This window comes from Mastomys coucha, unplaced genomic scaffold (genome assembly GCF_008632895.1).
Source record: "Mastomys coucha isolate ucsf_1 unplaced genomic scaffold, UCSF_Mcou_1 pScaffold16, whole genome shotgun sequence".
In the NCBI taxonomy this organism is placed as follows: domain Eukaryota; kingdom Metazoa; phylum Chordata; class Mammalia; order Rodentia; family Muridae; genus Mastomys; species Mastomys coucha.
The window spans coordinates 73,243,766-73,258,197 of record NW_022196898.1 but is presented as its reverse complement, the minus strand read 5'-3'; the positions used below and the strand labels follow the sequence as shown (position 1 = coordinate 73,258,197).

The following is a 14,432-nucleotide window of genomic DNA, read 5'->3' as shown; positions in this document are numbered from 1 at the left end:
TTCCCCCTGTGTCTCCCTCTCCCCCTACCCCCTCACCCTTCCCCCTGTGTCTCTCCCTCTTCCCCTTCTCCCTCCCCCCCTCAGTGTACACTTCTTTCTCTTTCTTTATTTCATTCTTAGGTCTTAAATGCTAAAGGTATAGGTGTGTGCATGGTTGGGAACTTCGGAAGCTTCTGCTCTGTCTGAAGCTATTCTCATTTAGGAAGTGCTTCCCAATTCATTTGACAAAGAGACCCACGTTAGTATATCACACGCCTTGTGACCGATTCTTATGTAAGGCTTGCAGTTGGTGGTTCTAAAAGTCATGCACACACATACATGACTGAAATTAAAATCTGGTCACAAGTGTGACTTACTTCTTTCTAGGCAATAGAAACAGGCAACTTATTAGTCTTCAGTTGGCTGTAGAAGTGATTCTTTCATGTATTACTGTTTGTGTTGTAACACAAGGCCCAAAAATACTTCTGAGAATTTTTGGTTTTGTTTTTGTATCTTATGAAAATATTTATTTTATTGCAATTTTATGAGTTCTTTGAGAATTTGTACAATGTCTTTTGATCATATTCCTTACATGTACTCTTTTGGTTTAGGCCATTAGATCCAATTTGTGCTAACCATATGCTCTTGGCTAGATGGGATTCCAAACTTTTTTCTCTCTGAGTACTTGGGAAGGGGGTTTGGTAAAGATGTCTAATTTATGCCTGCGCACTCCACATTACTCATTATCTATACCTTGACAAGTTGAGGGTCTGTCTGTTTATTGTCATCTATTACAGAAAAAGGAGCTTCTTAATTATTGGGTGCAATAAGTCTCTAGAAGATAAGTCACTCGGATTTTCGTTTGACAAAGAACTATTAGCAATTTCTCCTATAGGGCTCCTATCCTGTAAGCAACAGATTCAATGTCCAGATAACATTGGTAAGATGAGTTTCATCTTGCAGAGGCGCCCTCAATTCCAATTAGAAAGTAGCTGGTTACTCCCATAGTATTTATGCCGCTACTGCACTAGAATGTTTTGCCAGGGTAGTTATTATTGCTGTACTCCAAATGCAGAGCTGAATAAAATTGATGATTGCTTTATTCCTCCTCCAGGAGCATGAATAACAGTATTCAGAACCATAAAAGCTAACCAGCATAAATGAAGCTTATGGGTCAATCCCAGCTTGAATTCTCCATGTTCTATGACTCAAGCACATGTAGTACCTTCAGCAATAGGATCTTACCATCCAGACCTGTAAGGTAGCCAAGAACATTGCCAGTAACTGGTAATGTTTGGTTGATGAGACCTTACTTGCAAATAGTTCCAAAGTTGGTAACTATATCTGGCAATGTATATTTTCAGCCTGTGTTGCCTAGTTGGGACTTGGTTGCTGTCTTTTAGGAGCATACAAACTTTTTAAAAAATTTATGTATGTATTTGTCAAGTTTCTACAGTAATATACTTCTGTATGACTTTTTTCAGAGGTATTTTGTGTTATTTATCCCTCTCAGTATTCCCTCTTCTACACTGCCCACCTCCCAATCTAACTCTTTCTGTTCTATAATTCCCCTGAGGTCCATTGTACCACTGTAAACTATCTCCTGCTCTTGAATTCTTCCCCTCCCAACCCTTCCTGACCTCTATAGGTATTCCAAATGAAACACATACATCTGAAGATTCAAGCATATAGTTTCCTGATTACTTTTGCAATATGTTTGCTGTTTATTTATAGAAAGGATAGCAACTACTGTGTGTTAATTTTGTCTTCTGCTCCTTTCCTGAATGTATTTATAAACTGTGGTCTTCTAGTGGAGTCTTTAGGGCCTTTATGCTGAAAGCTATATCTAAACATAGGATATTGTGGCTTCTTCATTTCCTATTTCTATCCTCCTTATGTCTTCATTTATCTTATTGATCTAGCTAAGACTTTAAATTTTCTGTTGAATAGACATAGGGTGTAGATTGCTCATCCTTCTTTTTTCCCTTGATTTTAATGGAAATGATTTGAGTTTTTCATCATTTGAAAAGATGTTGGCTGTGGGCTCATTTGCTGGAATATACTTAAAATTTATGTACATTGAGCAATCTCTTGAATGATGCCAATTTGATAATTTTATAACTGTATTGATGTGTTCTCAAATTCAGTCTTGAAAGGCTTAGCATCATGTTCATCAGCAAGATTGACCTATCTTTTCCATTTTATGTTGATCTATGTCTGATTTTTGTATCAGAATAATACTGACTTTATAAAAATAATGTGGAAATGTCCCTTCATTTTTCATTGTATGAAACAATATGAGAAGTATTAGTGCTAGTTATTTCTTTATTTTCTGTATAGAATTTTGCATAAAATTCAACTAATCTTTGATCTTTTTAGGTTAGAAATTTTTATTTGCCACTTCTATGACATTTGCATACTACAATGGGTATATTTAAATTATTTATTTTATTTTTATTTAACTTTGGTAGAACTTTGTGTGTGTGTGTGTGCGTGTGTGTGTGTCTCTCTGTGTGTGTGTGTGTGTCTGTGTGTGTATGTGTGTGGGCATGGATTTGTTTTAGGTTTCCCAGTTTTGATAAATATAACTTAATGATTCTTTTTTATTTCCTCAAGCTCTTTGGACATCTTTCCTTTTTATCTCCAATTATCTTAAATTAGAACCTCTCCCTATTGAATTTGATGAATTTAACTGAACTTTTGCTAATCTTGTTATTGTTTTCAAAGCATCAATTCTACATTTCATTGACCCTTTGTAGAGTTTTTTTAATTTCTATTTTTATTAATTTAGTCCTGATTTTCATTATATTTTTTCTCCTACTTTATGAGGTTGCTGCTATTGTTTTCATGAGACATTAATGCTGGCTTCCCTCCTCAGATGGAAAGGTGTCCTGGGACTCAGAAGCTCTTTATGTATGTTGAAACCACATAGGAACCACAAAGCTCTGAGGTGGGACAATGTCCCAGTGGAAAATCATCCTGAGACACAGGAGCAAAGGGACCACATAGCTCTGAGAGGAAGCCTCCTCAGCAGAGGTCCTGCAGCAACCAGGGGAGGGCATCCCCAGCTGAGCTGAGGAGCTCAGCAGCCTCGGCCCTGCTCCTTCTCCTCACTTTGTCCCTTCTTCTCTTCATTGCTTCTTGGGTTCTTCCAATGAGTGAGTCACACCAGGCAGCAAATCTCATAAAAGAGATTTATTGGAGGATACAAAGTCTGGAGAGTGGAATCCAGGAGTGGGTGGCTGCCTAAGCTCTCATGATGGAGCAGACAGCCTGAAATTGGACAAAGGACAGTGTTTGTATAGAGTTTGGTGGGAGGGGGGCAGAGCTTTCCAGAGCAAAAATTTCCAGATTGAAGATTGGTAGGATTTAAGTCCTGGGCTTCGGGTGCTCAGGGAGTGGTGGATTTTCCTGTTTAGAGACTGGCAAGTTTTTTGTGCTCAGGGATTGATGGGTTTCTGTGGGAAGTTCAGGGATTGGTGGGGTTTGTTCTAATTTCACCTAAAATTAGAAGTGCCATTCTGATCCTTAGGGAGGCCTGGTGGAGGGTCTTGGCTGCTGCTGCTCCTTAGTCTGGAACCTGGCTACTTTACTTCCTTGAAGATTTACAAAATAAAGTATACAAAGTCTACAAAGGGAGTCCATAATAGGGAAGTCCTTTCCTGCCCCTTGAGTGGCATGACTTGCTACCAATTAACATGCATCCTTAAGTATTTGCTTTGAGAGTTTTCATAGTGTCTAGTATAGACACATAGTACTATAAGCCTTTCTGTGTTTCACATATTTTGGTAGGTTATGTTTTCATTTTCATTAAATTCTAGGAAATTTTAAAAACTTTCTTGATTTCTTTCTTGATAAAAATATACTTCCTATTCAGGAGCATGTTTTTTGATGACTCACAGTGTCAACAAATTCCAGTGTTTTTCCTTGCCAGGGGAAACTTGTTCCAAGCATCTAGGCAAAGCTGCTGAACACAAAAGGACTGTGTCTTGTAAACAGAAGAGATGGTATAGAGGTTTTAGCCTCAAATGCCAAAGAAACAAAGAAACCAGTACCTAGTCCCACTATGGTGCAGTCCTTTCTGAATAGTGTAAGCAATAACATTTGATAAATTAACATAAACTTTTAATGCCAGAAAGCCTGGAAAGATATATATGTGAAGTTTTAAAATCCACAACTATTAACCCACACTATTATACCCAGAAAAACTGTTAAAAATGAAAAAGAGATAAAGTGATAAACAGATAAAGGAATTTGTCACACTATGATTTCAGCTCTACTGATACAACTGGTAGGAAAATGACAAATCAGAAAAGGAGAAGCACATTCAAGAAGTCATAGGGATCAAAGGCAGTTTCAGTTTGTTCTTGGTCTCAAGGATAGATAGGGCAACTGGATGGTCTCAGTCAGGCTGTTGGCAGGACTTTGGAAATCCAGGTCACAAAACTGTGGCTGGACAATCCCTAGTCCAGAGTAAGGTTGGTTCTGAGTCTCCACACTGTGTGCACAGGTTCCCAGCTGTCTTTCATTGCCTTGTTTATGCTGACTAGTGACGACTGATAAAGTAACACTAAAAACAGATGGAATTCTTCTGGGTTTCCAATTCTAGACACCAGCATCTGAAGGTAGTATAGGTTACTCTGGGGGCTATTAGTGAGGTTTCTAACGCTCAAAGCTTGAATACCACAACACTAGTTATGTCGTGCACAGTTACTGACTTTGAAAGTCCACTGTTTGCTTTTTCAGCTGCTGGGTTGTGGTCAAATTTTTCCAAGAAGAAAAATGTTGGACAGTAGATTCTTTGGAATCTTAAAAAGGAAAAAATCCATGGAAATCTTAGAAAGAAACAGGAAGAGAAGATATAAGACCTAAGAACAGAAGAGTACAAGGAATTACATCACTGAAACAATGAACCTCATTGGATCTGAAGTTCCAGAGGGCTTCAATGATGCAGAGTCCTGACATTGGAAGTTGTGGCCTGTAACTGTGGAGTACAAGGCTCCTGGATTTAGAGGTTTACTGCTATCTCAGACATGACCCACCTACTCTAATAAGTTCCCAGCTGTCAAACCTTGGAGCTGTGTGTTTCCATTGCTGAGTGTCTAGAACTATAATTTTCAGGGGTGGGTAGGAATGGCACACAGGCTCTCAGTTTTATTGACACTAGAAAAACTACCCCTTATTTTCATCCTAGTGGAGTAAAAGAGCCCAAGCCAACTGTTTTGAAAGAATTTTAAATAATCAAAACGAAATCCCTAAACAAATCTAACACGCATTTGAAAGCTTATAATTTAAGAAATAAACACTAATGTAAATCAGTGAAGGAGAAAGAGATGATAGTTAGTTAGTTAGTTAGTTAGTTAGTTAGTTAGTTAGTTAGTTAGGTAGGTAGGTAGGTAGATAGATAGATAGATAGATAGATAGATAGATAGATAGATAGATAGACAGACAGACAGATGGGTTAAGAACTAGTCAATTCTTAATTTGTTCTTGACCAAATGAAGGTTGAATATGAGCCAAAGGAAATATCTCAAACACAGTAAAAATGCAGTTCTAAAAGTTATGGTAGGAGTCCTAAAGAATTAATGTGATTTGCTCCTGAAAAGAATGGATCAGAACGAAGATATTGTGAAAAGAAGAACCTCAAATTCCATAGGAAAGTGAGTTAGAGACAGACCAGAAAGCAGAGGGGAACATTGAATCCAGGGGGCTGCTTGACTGTTTTCCAGACTCACAGAAAACAAAATTAAATGAGAAAAAGGAGAGAGAAGGAAGCAAAGAGGTTGGATTGTTTTAAAAACCTACAAGAGAGCTGAGAAGATTGATAGCTTAATATCTGTGTGGGTATTGAACACAGTTGGATCAGGACACAGATAAACGAATGCTTTAAGGTTGTTGCTGAATATCCAATAATTGATATTTTATAACCTCACTCAGTGAAAAAATTTAATCACCCTATGGCTGTGGAACTGTAGCCAAATTTGGGAAATAGAATGATGCCTTTGTGATCTGAGCCGTGCGTGTTGATACCATCAGGAGCTGGAAGAAGTGAGGGATCCTCTTGTCCCTTGACAGCAAGGAGAGACATTGTACTCTACGAGGGAAGAGAGACTTGTAGCTTGATGTTCTTACAGTAAGGCAGGCATTCTATGTCACTTGCCATACAACATCTGTATTTTTGTCCACTGTTTCTATCTTTCTTGGGAGTTATTTATTGTACAGTCATTTAGATGCCCTTTGTGGAACTGGAGTGAAAAGTTTTGTCTAGGGAATACTCAGGAAAGTAATCTACTTTTACACAACCAACCCCTTACTTGTAATGTGTCAGACTAAGCCAGGCAACTTATGAGAAATTAATGCTGAACAGATGGCACTTAGGATTGTCTGCTGAATTTGATGCTATTAGAAATCCTCTTGCACTAGTACTATGGCTTCTGAGGATGACTGTGCAGAACCTCCTAGAGTAAGCAGAAACATGATGCAAACTGCTTTCATGTCTCTGGCCCTTCTTTCTTCAGTCCCTGGCTGATTTTAGCAGAGGACTCCATCTAAGACTCAGTAGTGGCAGAATGGGATCTCAACCTTCTAGTCTTACAACAACTGACAAAAGAACCATTTGGGGCCCCTTTTTGTATCTCGTGTTTATGTTAGAGGTGAATGTATCGTTTGTAAGTTACTGAAAATCGAGCATGTTCATGGGCGGGTAAGCTAGCAACCACCTGTGACTCCCTTTAGGAGATTTTCAAACTCTTGACTGCAATAGGAGCTTCGTTTATATGGACAACAGGCACCTGTGGTTGGATTTTTCTCAAGTTATTAGAACCATTTTCATATTAGAATAATATATTCTTGCCACAAGAATACTGACATGTAATTTCTTTGTTTTAACTTCTTGTTTGATTTGAGAAAGTTTTTAAAAAATAAAAATAAAAAAGCTAAAAGCTTTATCATAGCCACATGGATAGGCCACATATTAAAAATCTAAAGATATAACATATTGGTTTTATAAATACAAGTAATAAGGAAGAAAAAGATTTATGGTTAATAATGTGTGGTTTTCAGCATAACTAAACAGGAATAATATTCAATGACAAATGATAGAGGGTCTGTCCTTAAATTAAATTTTTAACACAATTTTACAACACAGGGGTGTTTTATTTCTTTACTATTTATTCTTGAGTTAGCAGGGCTGTAGAGAGTTGCAGGAAATGAATGCACATTTTAAACAACAAAAACATGATATATCTGAAAATACATGCTGTATTTCCACCCTCCCTGCATGTGTGTTAACTTGCTATTGTAACACAATTTATAGCCTTAGAGGAAGAAAAGATTTCAACAACCAATATCTAATAGTCTAGAAATTTTGCCCACAACTTTTAAAATGATCTACTTGCTTGTATTACAAATATCTTCACTGCAGAGACCTTATTTACTGTGACTGTTGGTTTTGTGTTATGGTTTGTGCTCTCCTGATAAAAGGTGCTTCAAGTCCAAGTAGTGAATTAAACATACAGCAACTCAATAAAAACTTTAATTAATCAGGATATAAGCAAAGTATATAAAACTGTCACATCCTGAAGAAAGTATAAAATATTCTAATTGAAAGTGTCATCTCATTGGTGAAATACTTTCATTCTCTTTTACTACATCCTTACACAGTTGTCCTTCAGTGCATAAAAAATACCAAGGGAGAAAGGTCTGGGGATATTGGGGCACAGCAGAAAACCAGCCTTCAGCACATTAATACTTAATGATTACGTTAACAGCACACATATAAGACAATTTGTGAGTAATAGCAACCATGGTTCTGGACAGAAATCAATGCAAACTTGATGTACAGTGTAAAACAGTCTGAGTCAGAATAATAAATCACCATTTATAACTTAACTCAGGGACTAATTAGGCAAAGCCACAATAAGTAAAAACCAGAAAAACCTGAGACCCTTTGTCTAAAAACTAGCAATATGTTGATATGTATGGTAAACAATTTTAAACCCTATATCTAAAGCATTTAGAGTTCAAGTCTAATTAGGCAAACGATAGGGTCTTTTGGAGGCTGGTAGGATAAATGACGTATCATGAGGAGGCACAGCAGCTCAACCATGAGCTTGCATAGGTCACAAAACAAGATCCCATACCGTCACGTCACAAGTATAATGACAAGAAATGAAGAAGCATCACTGCCTAGCCTTACCTGTTTTCTGTGGCCCAATCACAAGGAATTTTGGTAAATGATCACAAGTTTTCTCCCTGGACCAGATGTCTTTGTGTCGTTTATCATCACACGGATTCTGCAAGGCAGAGTGACATGTCTTACTGAGTACTGAATCCTGACTGCTACGTCTTAGGAATGTTTCAAATAAGGCAGGATGAGACTCTTGCCTGACCTAGAGCTGGGCCTTGCAGTTTGTTGTGGTTCTTTGACTCCTAGACCCTTTTACTCCTGTACAGATTAGCTGGTTTTCCTACCCAAGGCTGGATAAAGCACAGCCTCAAATAAGTCCTGTTGTGATGTTCCTGCTATTTATGATGGATATTAATGGAGACTCTGACTGTGGTTTGTATTTTAGGTCTGTGTGTCAAAGAGGGTTGAACTTGACTGAGCCTCATGTAACTCACATGTCACAACTTCTTTTCTATCTGTTCAAAATTAACACGTCTATATTTTGGACATGGGATACTTTTCTTTTGATTCAAGATGGCTTTTTTTTGGAAATGTTTCTGAAGATATATATGCCAGTCAGATGAGTTGTTTTGAATTATGATTCTTCCTACCACTCTGAAAATTATAGGTAAAAATCATAGTTTTCAATATTCTATTCTAGGACAGAGTAGATGTTTTAGCCAATTAACAATGCTAGATTTGTCTGGAAATGTTTACACAAATGAGCCTCCATTTTTCAATTAAAGAATGCAAAACTGAAACCTTTTATGTCATTTCAACACTTATTAGTTAATTTGTTTAATCTTGCTTACTGATTTAAATTTTTATCTAAAAATGAGATGGTAAAAGTGCTAATATGGAGAATGTATTTATTCTCCGTATTATTTCATGAAATAAATATATTTGAAATAAATATATTTATTTCAAAGAGGTATTTTTTTCTTTAAAAGCACATTTATGTATTCATATTTATTTATTTATTTATTTATTTGGTATATGGCTGGCCTCAAACTCATGAACCCAAGTGATTTTCATGCTTTAAGCTCCTAAGTACTTAACATTACAAATACATGCCTGTGTGGTTTTAAAGTTTTTTTTTTAATATTTAGAATCACTTGGCAAGATTGTTTTCTCAAAATTAAATTTTGGCAGATTTCTCAGAAATGCTTCAAGCTAATTCCTCATATGATCCAGAGGTCTCACAAAACTTCTCATTGGCCCATTGGCCTGGGACTCAGTGTGCCAAATAAAAAGCAAGAGGATGACTCTGGCTGCCTGGCTAAGTAAAATGCACTTGAGAGTTTGGAAACTGCGGTAGTCTTAAACACCTGTGGTCCGGGGACTTCAATAGCAGAAGTAGAGTTGGAAATGTTATGAGGTCAAGTCTAGGTAGGGAATGAAATGAAGACACTGTCTCAAGCTGGGCAGTGGTGGTGCACACCTTTAATCCCAGCACTTGGGAGGCAGAGGTAGGCTGATTTCTGAGTTTGAGGCCAGCCTGGTCTACAGAGTGAGTTCCAAGACAGCCAAGGCAATACAGAGAAAACAAAACGAAAAAACAAAAACAAAAACTAAAAACAAAAACAAACAAAAAACAACAAAAGCAACAACAAAAAGACACTGTCTCAAAAAAAAAGTCCAAGCCAATGTAAAGATATGATGGAGTAGAATCATGAAAAATGTGAAGTTTGTTTCATTGATAAGTGCTAGACATCTGGTGCATGCTGGGGCATCCTTTCAAAGGAGAATTTTTCCTCTTCAACCTTTACTGCTAAAATGAATGGACACTGACTAATCAGGTTCTCTGGGGTTTGTTAGGCAGCATGTTTTTATGGAAATCTTTGAATGGAGCCCATGAGCAAGGAGGGTATTTCAGCTATGTATTCAAGAAGACTTATGACCTTGTGGCATCAATTGCCACACAGTATCTGTAAGACACTGAAGCAAGAACAATCCATGCCACATATCTCTCAGTCTTACACTGTAGTATGCTACTTGAAGTAGATAATTCAAACAATTTCTGATATATGGCCATATCTGGGATATAGTGATTTTCCAGTCAATAATGTAATGGTATGGCTATGTTCTCCCACAAGAAATTGTATTCATGTCTCACAAATAGTAATTAGAAGTGTGTTCCATTTCCACTTTTGTAAGATAGAAGTGATGCATCTGGGATTGTTCTCTAGCAGATACAACACCTGTGTCAAACAAGTATCCCATGATCCTCTGTCACCTGCACTTCCCCATGGATGCCTGTCTAAATGTTCATTTCTGTATTTTCATGATGGGTTTTCTGCACTCTGCTTAAAAGAGGAAACCCCGGTGTGGTTTATAGATAGGTTAGCACATACAAGGGCAGAAGCCTAACATGAACTCTCACTACAACGTTGTCCTATGTGAAAGGTTTCCTAAAAGTAGTAGTTAGAAGAAACCATTCAATTGGCAGAATTTGGGGGTAATACAACAAATTTCCAGGAAGTAAGATATAATCTATAATGGGTATGGGACACTCAGTCTCCTAGCCTCCTGAGTGCTCCATACGCAGCTTCACTGTAAACTGCAAAGGATAATAATCATGATTTAAGAAAGGTGTGATTACAATCAGAACAAAGTCAACTAGTGTTTTTGCCTCACAAATGAAGCCATCTTTGCTTGGATATTGCCTTTTTTTTCTGACAGAATACCTGGAGAAAGTCACTGGAAGACAGCCAGTGGAACAGACAATAGCTCTTGTCCTGAGACAGTGCCAGCGACACCAGGTAAAATTTCTAGTAATCAAACAGTAAGCCCAAAGTTAGGAGATCCAGAATAGAAGACCTGATGGAGGGGGGATGCATTGGATACCGCATTGGCAACAAGTATAGCAACTGGGTTACCTATTCTCACAACAAACATCTTCAAGGTTTCCTAGGAAATGTGCTCTTGGAAATCTTGTCAAAACTGCCCACTTGAAGGGAACCATTGTAAGAAACAAGTGGAAATGAATGGGCACTTGGCATTTCCTGCGGAGGATGCTTTTCTGTCCACTGGCAATGTCAACTGTTCTGCTTAGGAAAACAGCAGCAACAGGCCCTCCCAGACCTCCAGCTGTTACATGCTTTGATATGTGTGGGCTGCAGATTGAAAATTGCCCTTGGATAGATGATGAATACAGTATGACTGGCAGATCACATGACGCACCTCCCTCCGGCTTCCCAGAGGTGTCCCATATCCAATGACTGACAAGTGGTTATAAGAGGACCCGCTCCTCTCAGGTGACACAGTTGTCTGTGTGACTAGTTCTCCATGAAGGGAAAGGGGAGACTATATTGTGTTGAGGTCACATTCTCAGTCAAACATTTCCCTTTTGTCTATCCATCATTACCCTTATAGATTTTCCCCAAAAAATGTTTCCTCTGTAAATCCTTCCAAAGGATACAATTTATGGCAGGTGTGATTCATACCTCACATAGTTTGAAAATGCATGTGACATAAATGTGCTTTATGTCACCACCTTCCACCGAGATTATCTTGAAGTATAAAGTATGAAAATACTAGCATTTTTCTCATTTTATTTTTGAGAATTTCATATGTGCATGTTCTCTGTGCTTTGGATAAAATTCACTCTTATATCCTATGCTATAATTCCTCATTACCACTTTTCTCTCCCAAGTTCATGTGATTTTTTTAAAACTCCCAGTGTATTCATTTAGTGCTGCCTGTAGATACCTGGGTTCAGAACCCTCCACTGGGCACTTTTAGCATCTCATAGCCTGGATCCCCACAAAAGATTCTTTCTCCTATCAGCCATCAGTTGCAATGACTCCTCAGTCATGGTGAGGCTTCATTACCACCTCCTTGATTTACAACAGGATTTTGTCTGGCTTGATCTTGAACAGATCTTGTAGACGCTGTCACAAGCACTGTCAACTCCTCCATCAAACACCTATTGTATCCAGAGATCACTTTATATGGTAGTAACCCCTTCCTCTGGTTCTTACACGCTTTCTCCCATCTCTTGCTCTATTATTTCTCAGCTTGGAGAGGGGAGATGTAATACAGATGTTGATTTTGGGTTAAAACTCAGTAATTCTTAAAGACCATTGAAGCATGTGGTAATTACTTTGGAAAATACTACACTACTTTTTTTTTGATTGCCCAATATATTCAGGCATAGAAACCTCCAAATAATGGAGTTAAATTAAAGCTGTTAAAATTAATATACCTTCTTTAAAAATGTAAGGACAGAAATTCCATTTTACCTTGACAGTGATATATTTCTTCCAATATATCTCTTCATAATTCAGTCTTCTACCCTCTACATCTGTAGTCTAGGCTTAGCTTAGTTCTCTATCTGTGTTTTTAGCAGCAGCAAAGAAGGCTGGGCTAACACCTTTTAATTTATTATTTTTATATATTTTTTAGTTAATAATGAAATATTTCTTATTTTACTCATTTCACAAATATCTAATGAGAAATTATATTTCACAGCCACTCTTGAATCTGTCTTCTGATGCAAAAGCCTTTTAGAACTGAAAGTGAGACAAATGATGTGAAGTCTCTTTTTAAGGTTAAAGCCACTCTCTCTGGGTTTCCCCTATTTCAATTATTGTTGACTAAAAAATGGCTGTAATTGAAGAATGAACCTGCCTTGCCTTGCAGTCAGAGGTGGAAACCATAGATAGAAGACCATATTGGCTCATGGCACTGAGTGCCTGTATGGAGCAGAGGGGTCTATGATGCCTACAGCACTCCCTCTAGGATAATTACAGGAATGAAAAATCACATTTCTGCCTTGTTTCAACCAAGGTGTGTTTTAATGCCACTGTAGAGTATCACCTATCATCTAATGAAATGTGTTTCAGTGTTCTCCTCTTTGAAAGAGAAAGGAGCTTGGGACAGTGTGGATCAATGCACTCCTTGCTTCAACTGGAATATGCTGCTGTTGGGTATACTAAAATTCAGGTGAAACAATCAGTGTTTTGGGGGGAAAAGAGTTAATTTACTCTTTGCACATGCTTCTTATCTCACTGGTGTTTTAGCAACAAATAGGTTCATCCTGCTCAAGGACCTCATTGAGTACCACTTTCTCAATTACGACTACTCAGTCCATCTAGCTCATCAGGCACAACATTCTCCATTGCAGAAATAGGATACTCTGCTTCAGAACCTTTGAATAATTCATTTTCCTGTTCAATGCCCAAATTTTCACTCAATTCATAGTCAAAGTTTTGCCAATTTCTCTAGCTTATGCTAATACCTGCTGCAAACTCCCCTTAGCCCAGTCAGCAAGAACATGAGCCCAGGAGGCTTTCTGTGCTTTAATCAATGTTCTTAAATCCCTGGACCTCAGTTTCTTTATTTGTAAAACAATGATTTATAGTTTCTACCCCATAAGGTACCTATTAAATTCATTACTAGTATTAAAATAATAAAAGCATGCTGTATATAAAAGAGTGCTTATTATTTTATTCCATACCAGCCTTTTCTTTCCCTTTGCCCTATTAGTGAGACAGCTTGAACAAAGAAAGTTCAATTTAACCAATGGATTACATTATTATGAGCAACTATCAATAGGACCATTGCCTCCCTTTGTGAACATAGCCACTTCTCCCTCCCTGCTTTGTCTATACCTTCATGTCATGTTTTTTTAATATTCCAACACCTAAAATTATTTTGTATATGTACACAATAATTTTATATAGTTAAATTATAGCTGCAGCTTATCATAAGTCCATCTACAAGACTGTAAACCTTCTGACAGTGAGACTGTAGCCTGTGTTCCTCATTGCTATATCTAGCACATGGGATGCTTAATAAATGCCTGTAGGCTGAAAAACTGATAACCCCCACTTCCAGAAGGCATAGGGAACCTTGTAGAGCAGGTACAGAGAGATCCTGATACAAGCTTGAAATATAGTATAATATGATCTATGTGGATAGTTGTGCCAAAATTATGACAGAAACAAACAGACACAACTCTTTACTATTCTAAATATTGTCTTTCATGGCATCCCTGAAACGGGGTTCTTGCTATGTACTTGTGCAGTCTACTTTAGAACTTACACATTCCTTTCCTTGTATGATAGTATGCATTTGTTTGTAGACATTAGTCCTTTGGCTGTAGGCAATAAGGAAGAGGTGTTCAGCTCCTATGGTTACTGAATTTCTCTACACACAACTTAACAAAGGGCCAGCATCAGAGCTGCTGCTCTATTTGCTCAAATGAAGGTTTCTTTTTTTTTTCTTAGATATTTTCTTTATTTACATGTAAATTTCTCCATTCCCAGTTTCCCCTCCAAAA

The 14,432-nt window shown here is 37.6% G+C and overlaps 1 protein-coding gene across 3 annotated transcripts in view; it reads right to left on the bottom strand.

Annotated features, from left to right (window-relative positions):
• The window catches only part of Ndst4 (N-deacetylase and N-sulfotransferase 4), a 322,892-nt gene that overhangs the window by 22,986 nt on the left and 285,474 nt on the right, over positions 1–14,432 (bottom strand). For all 3 annotated transcript variants that reach the window (XM_031375370.1, XM_031375368.1, XM_031375369.1), the window contains one exon: positions 8,177–8,273. In XM_031375370.1, the coding sequence (XP_031231230.1) occupies positions 8,177–8,273 (97 nt within the window). The remainder of the gene's footprint in view (positions 1–8,176; positions 8,274–14,432) is intronic.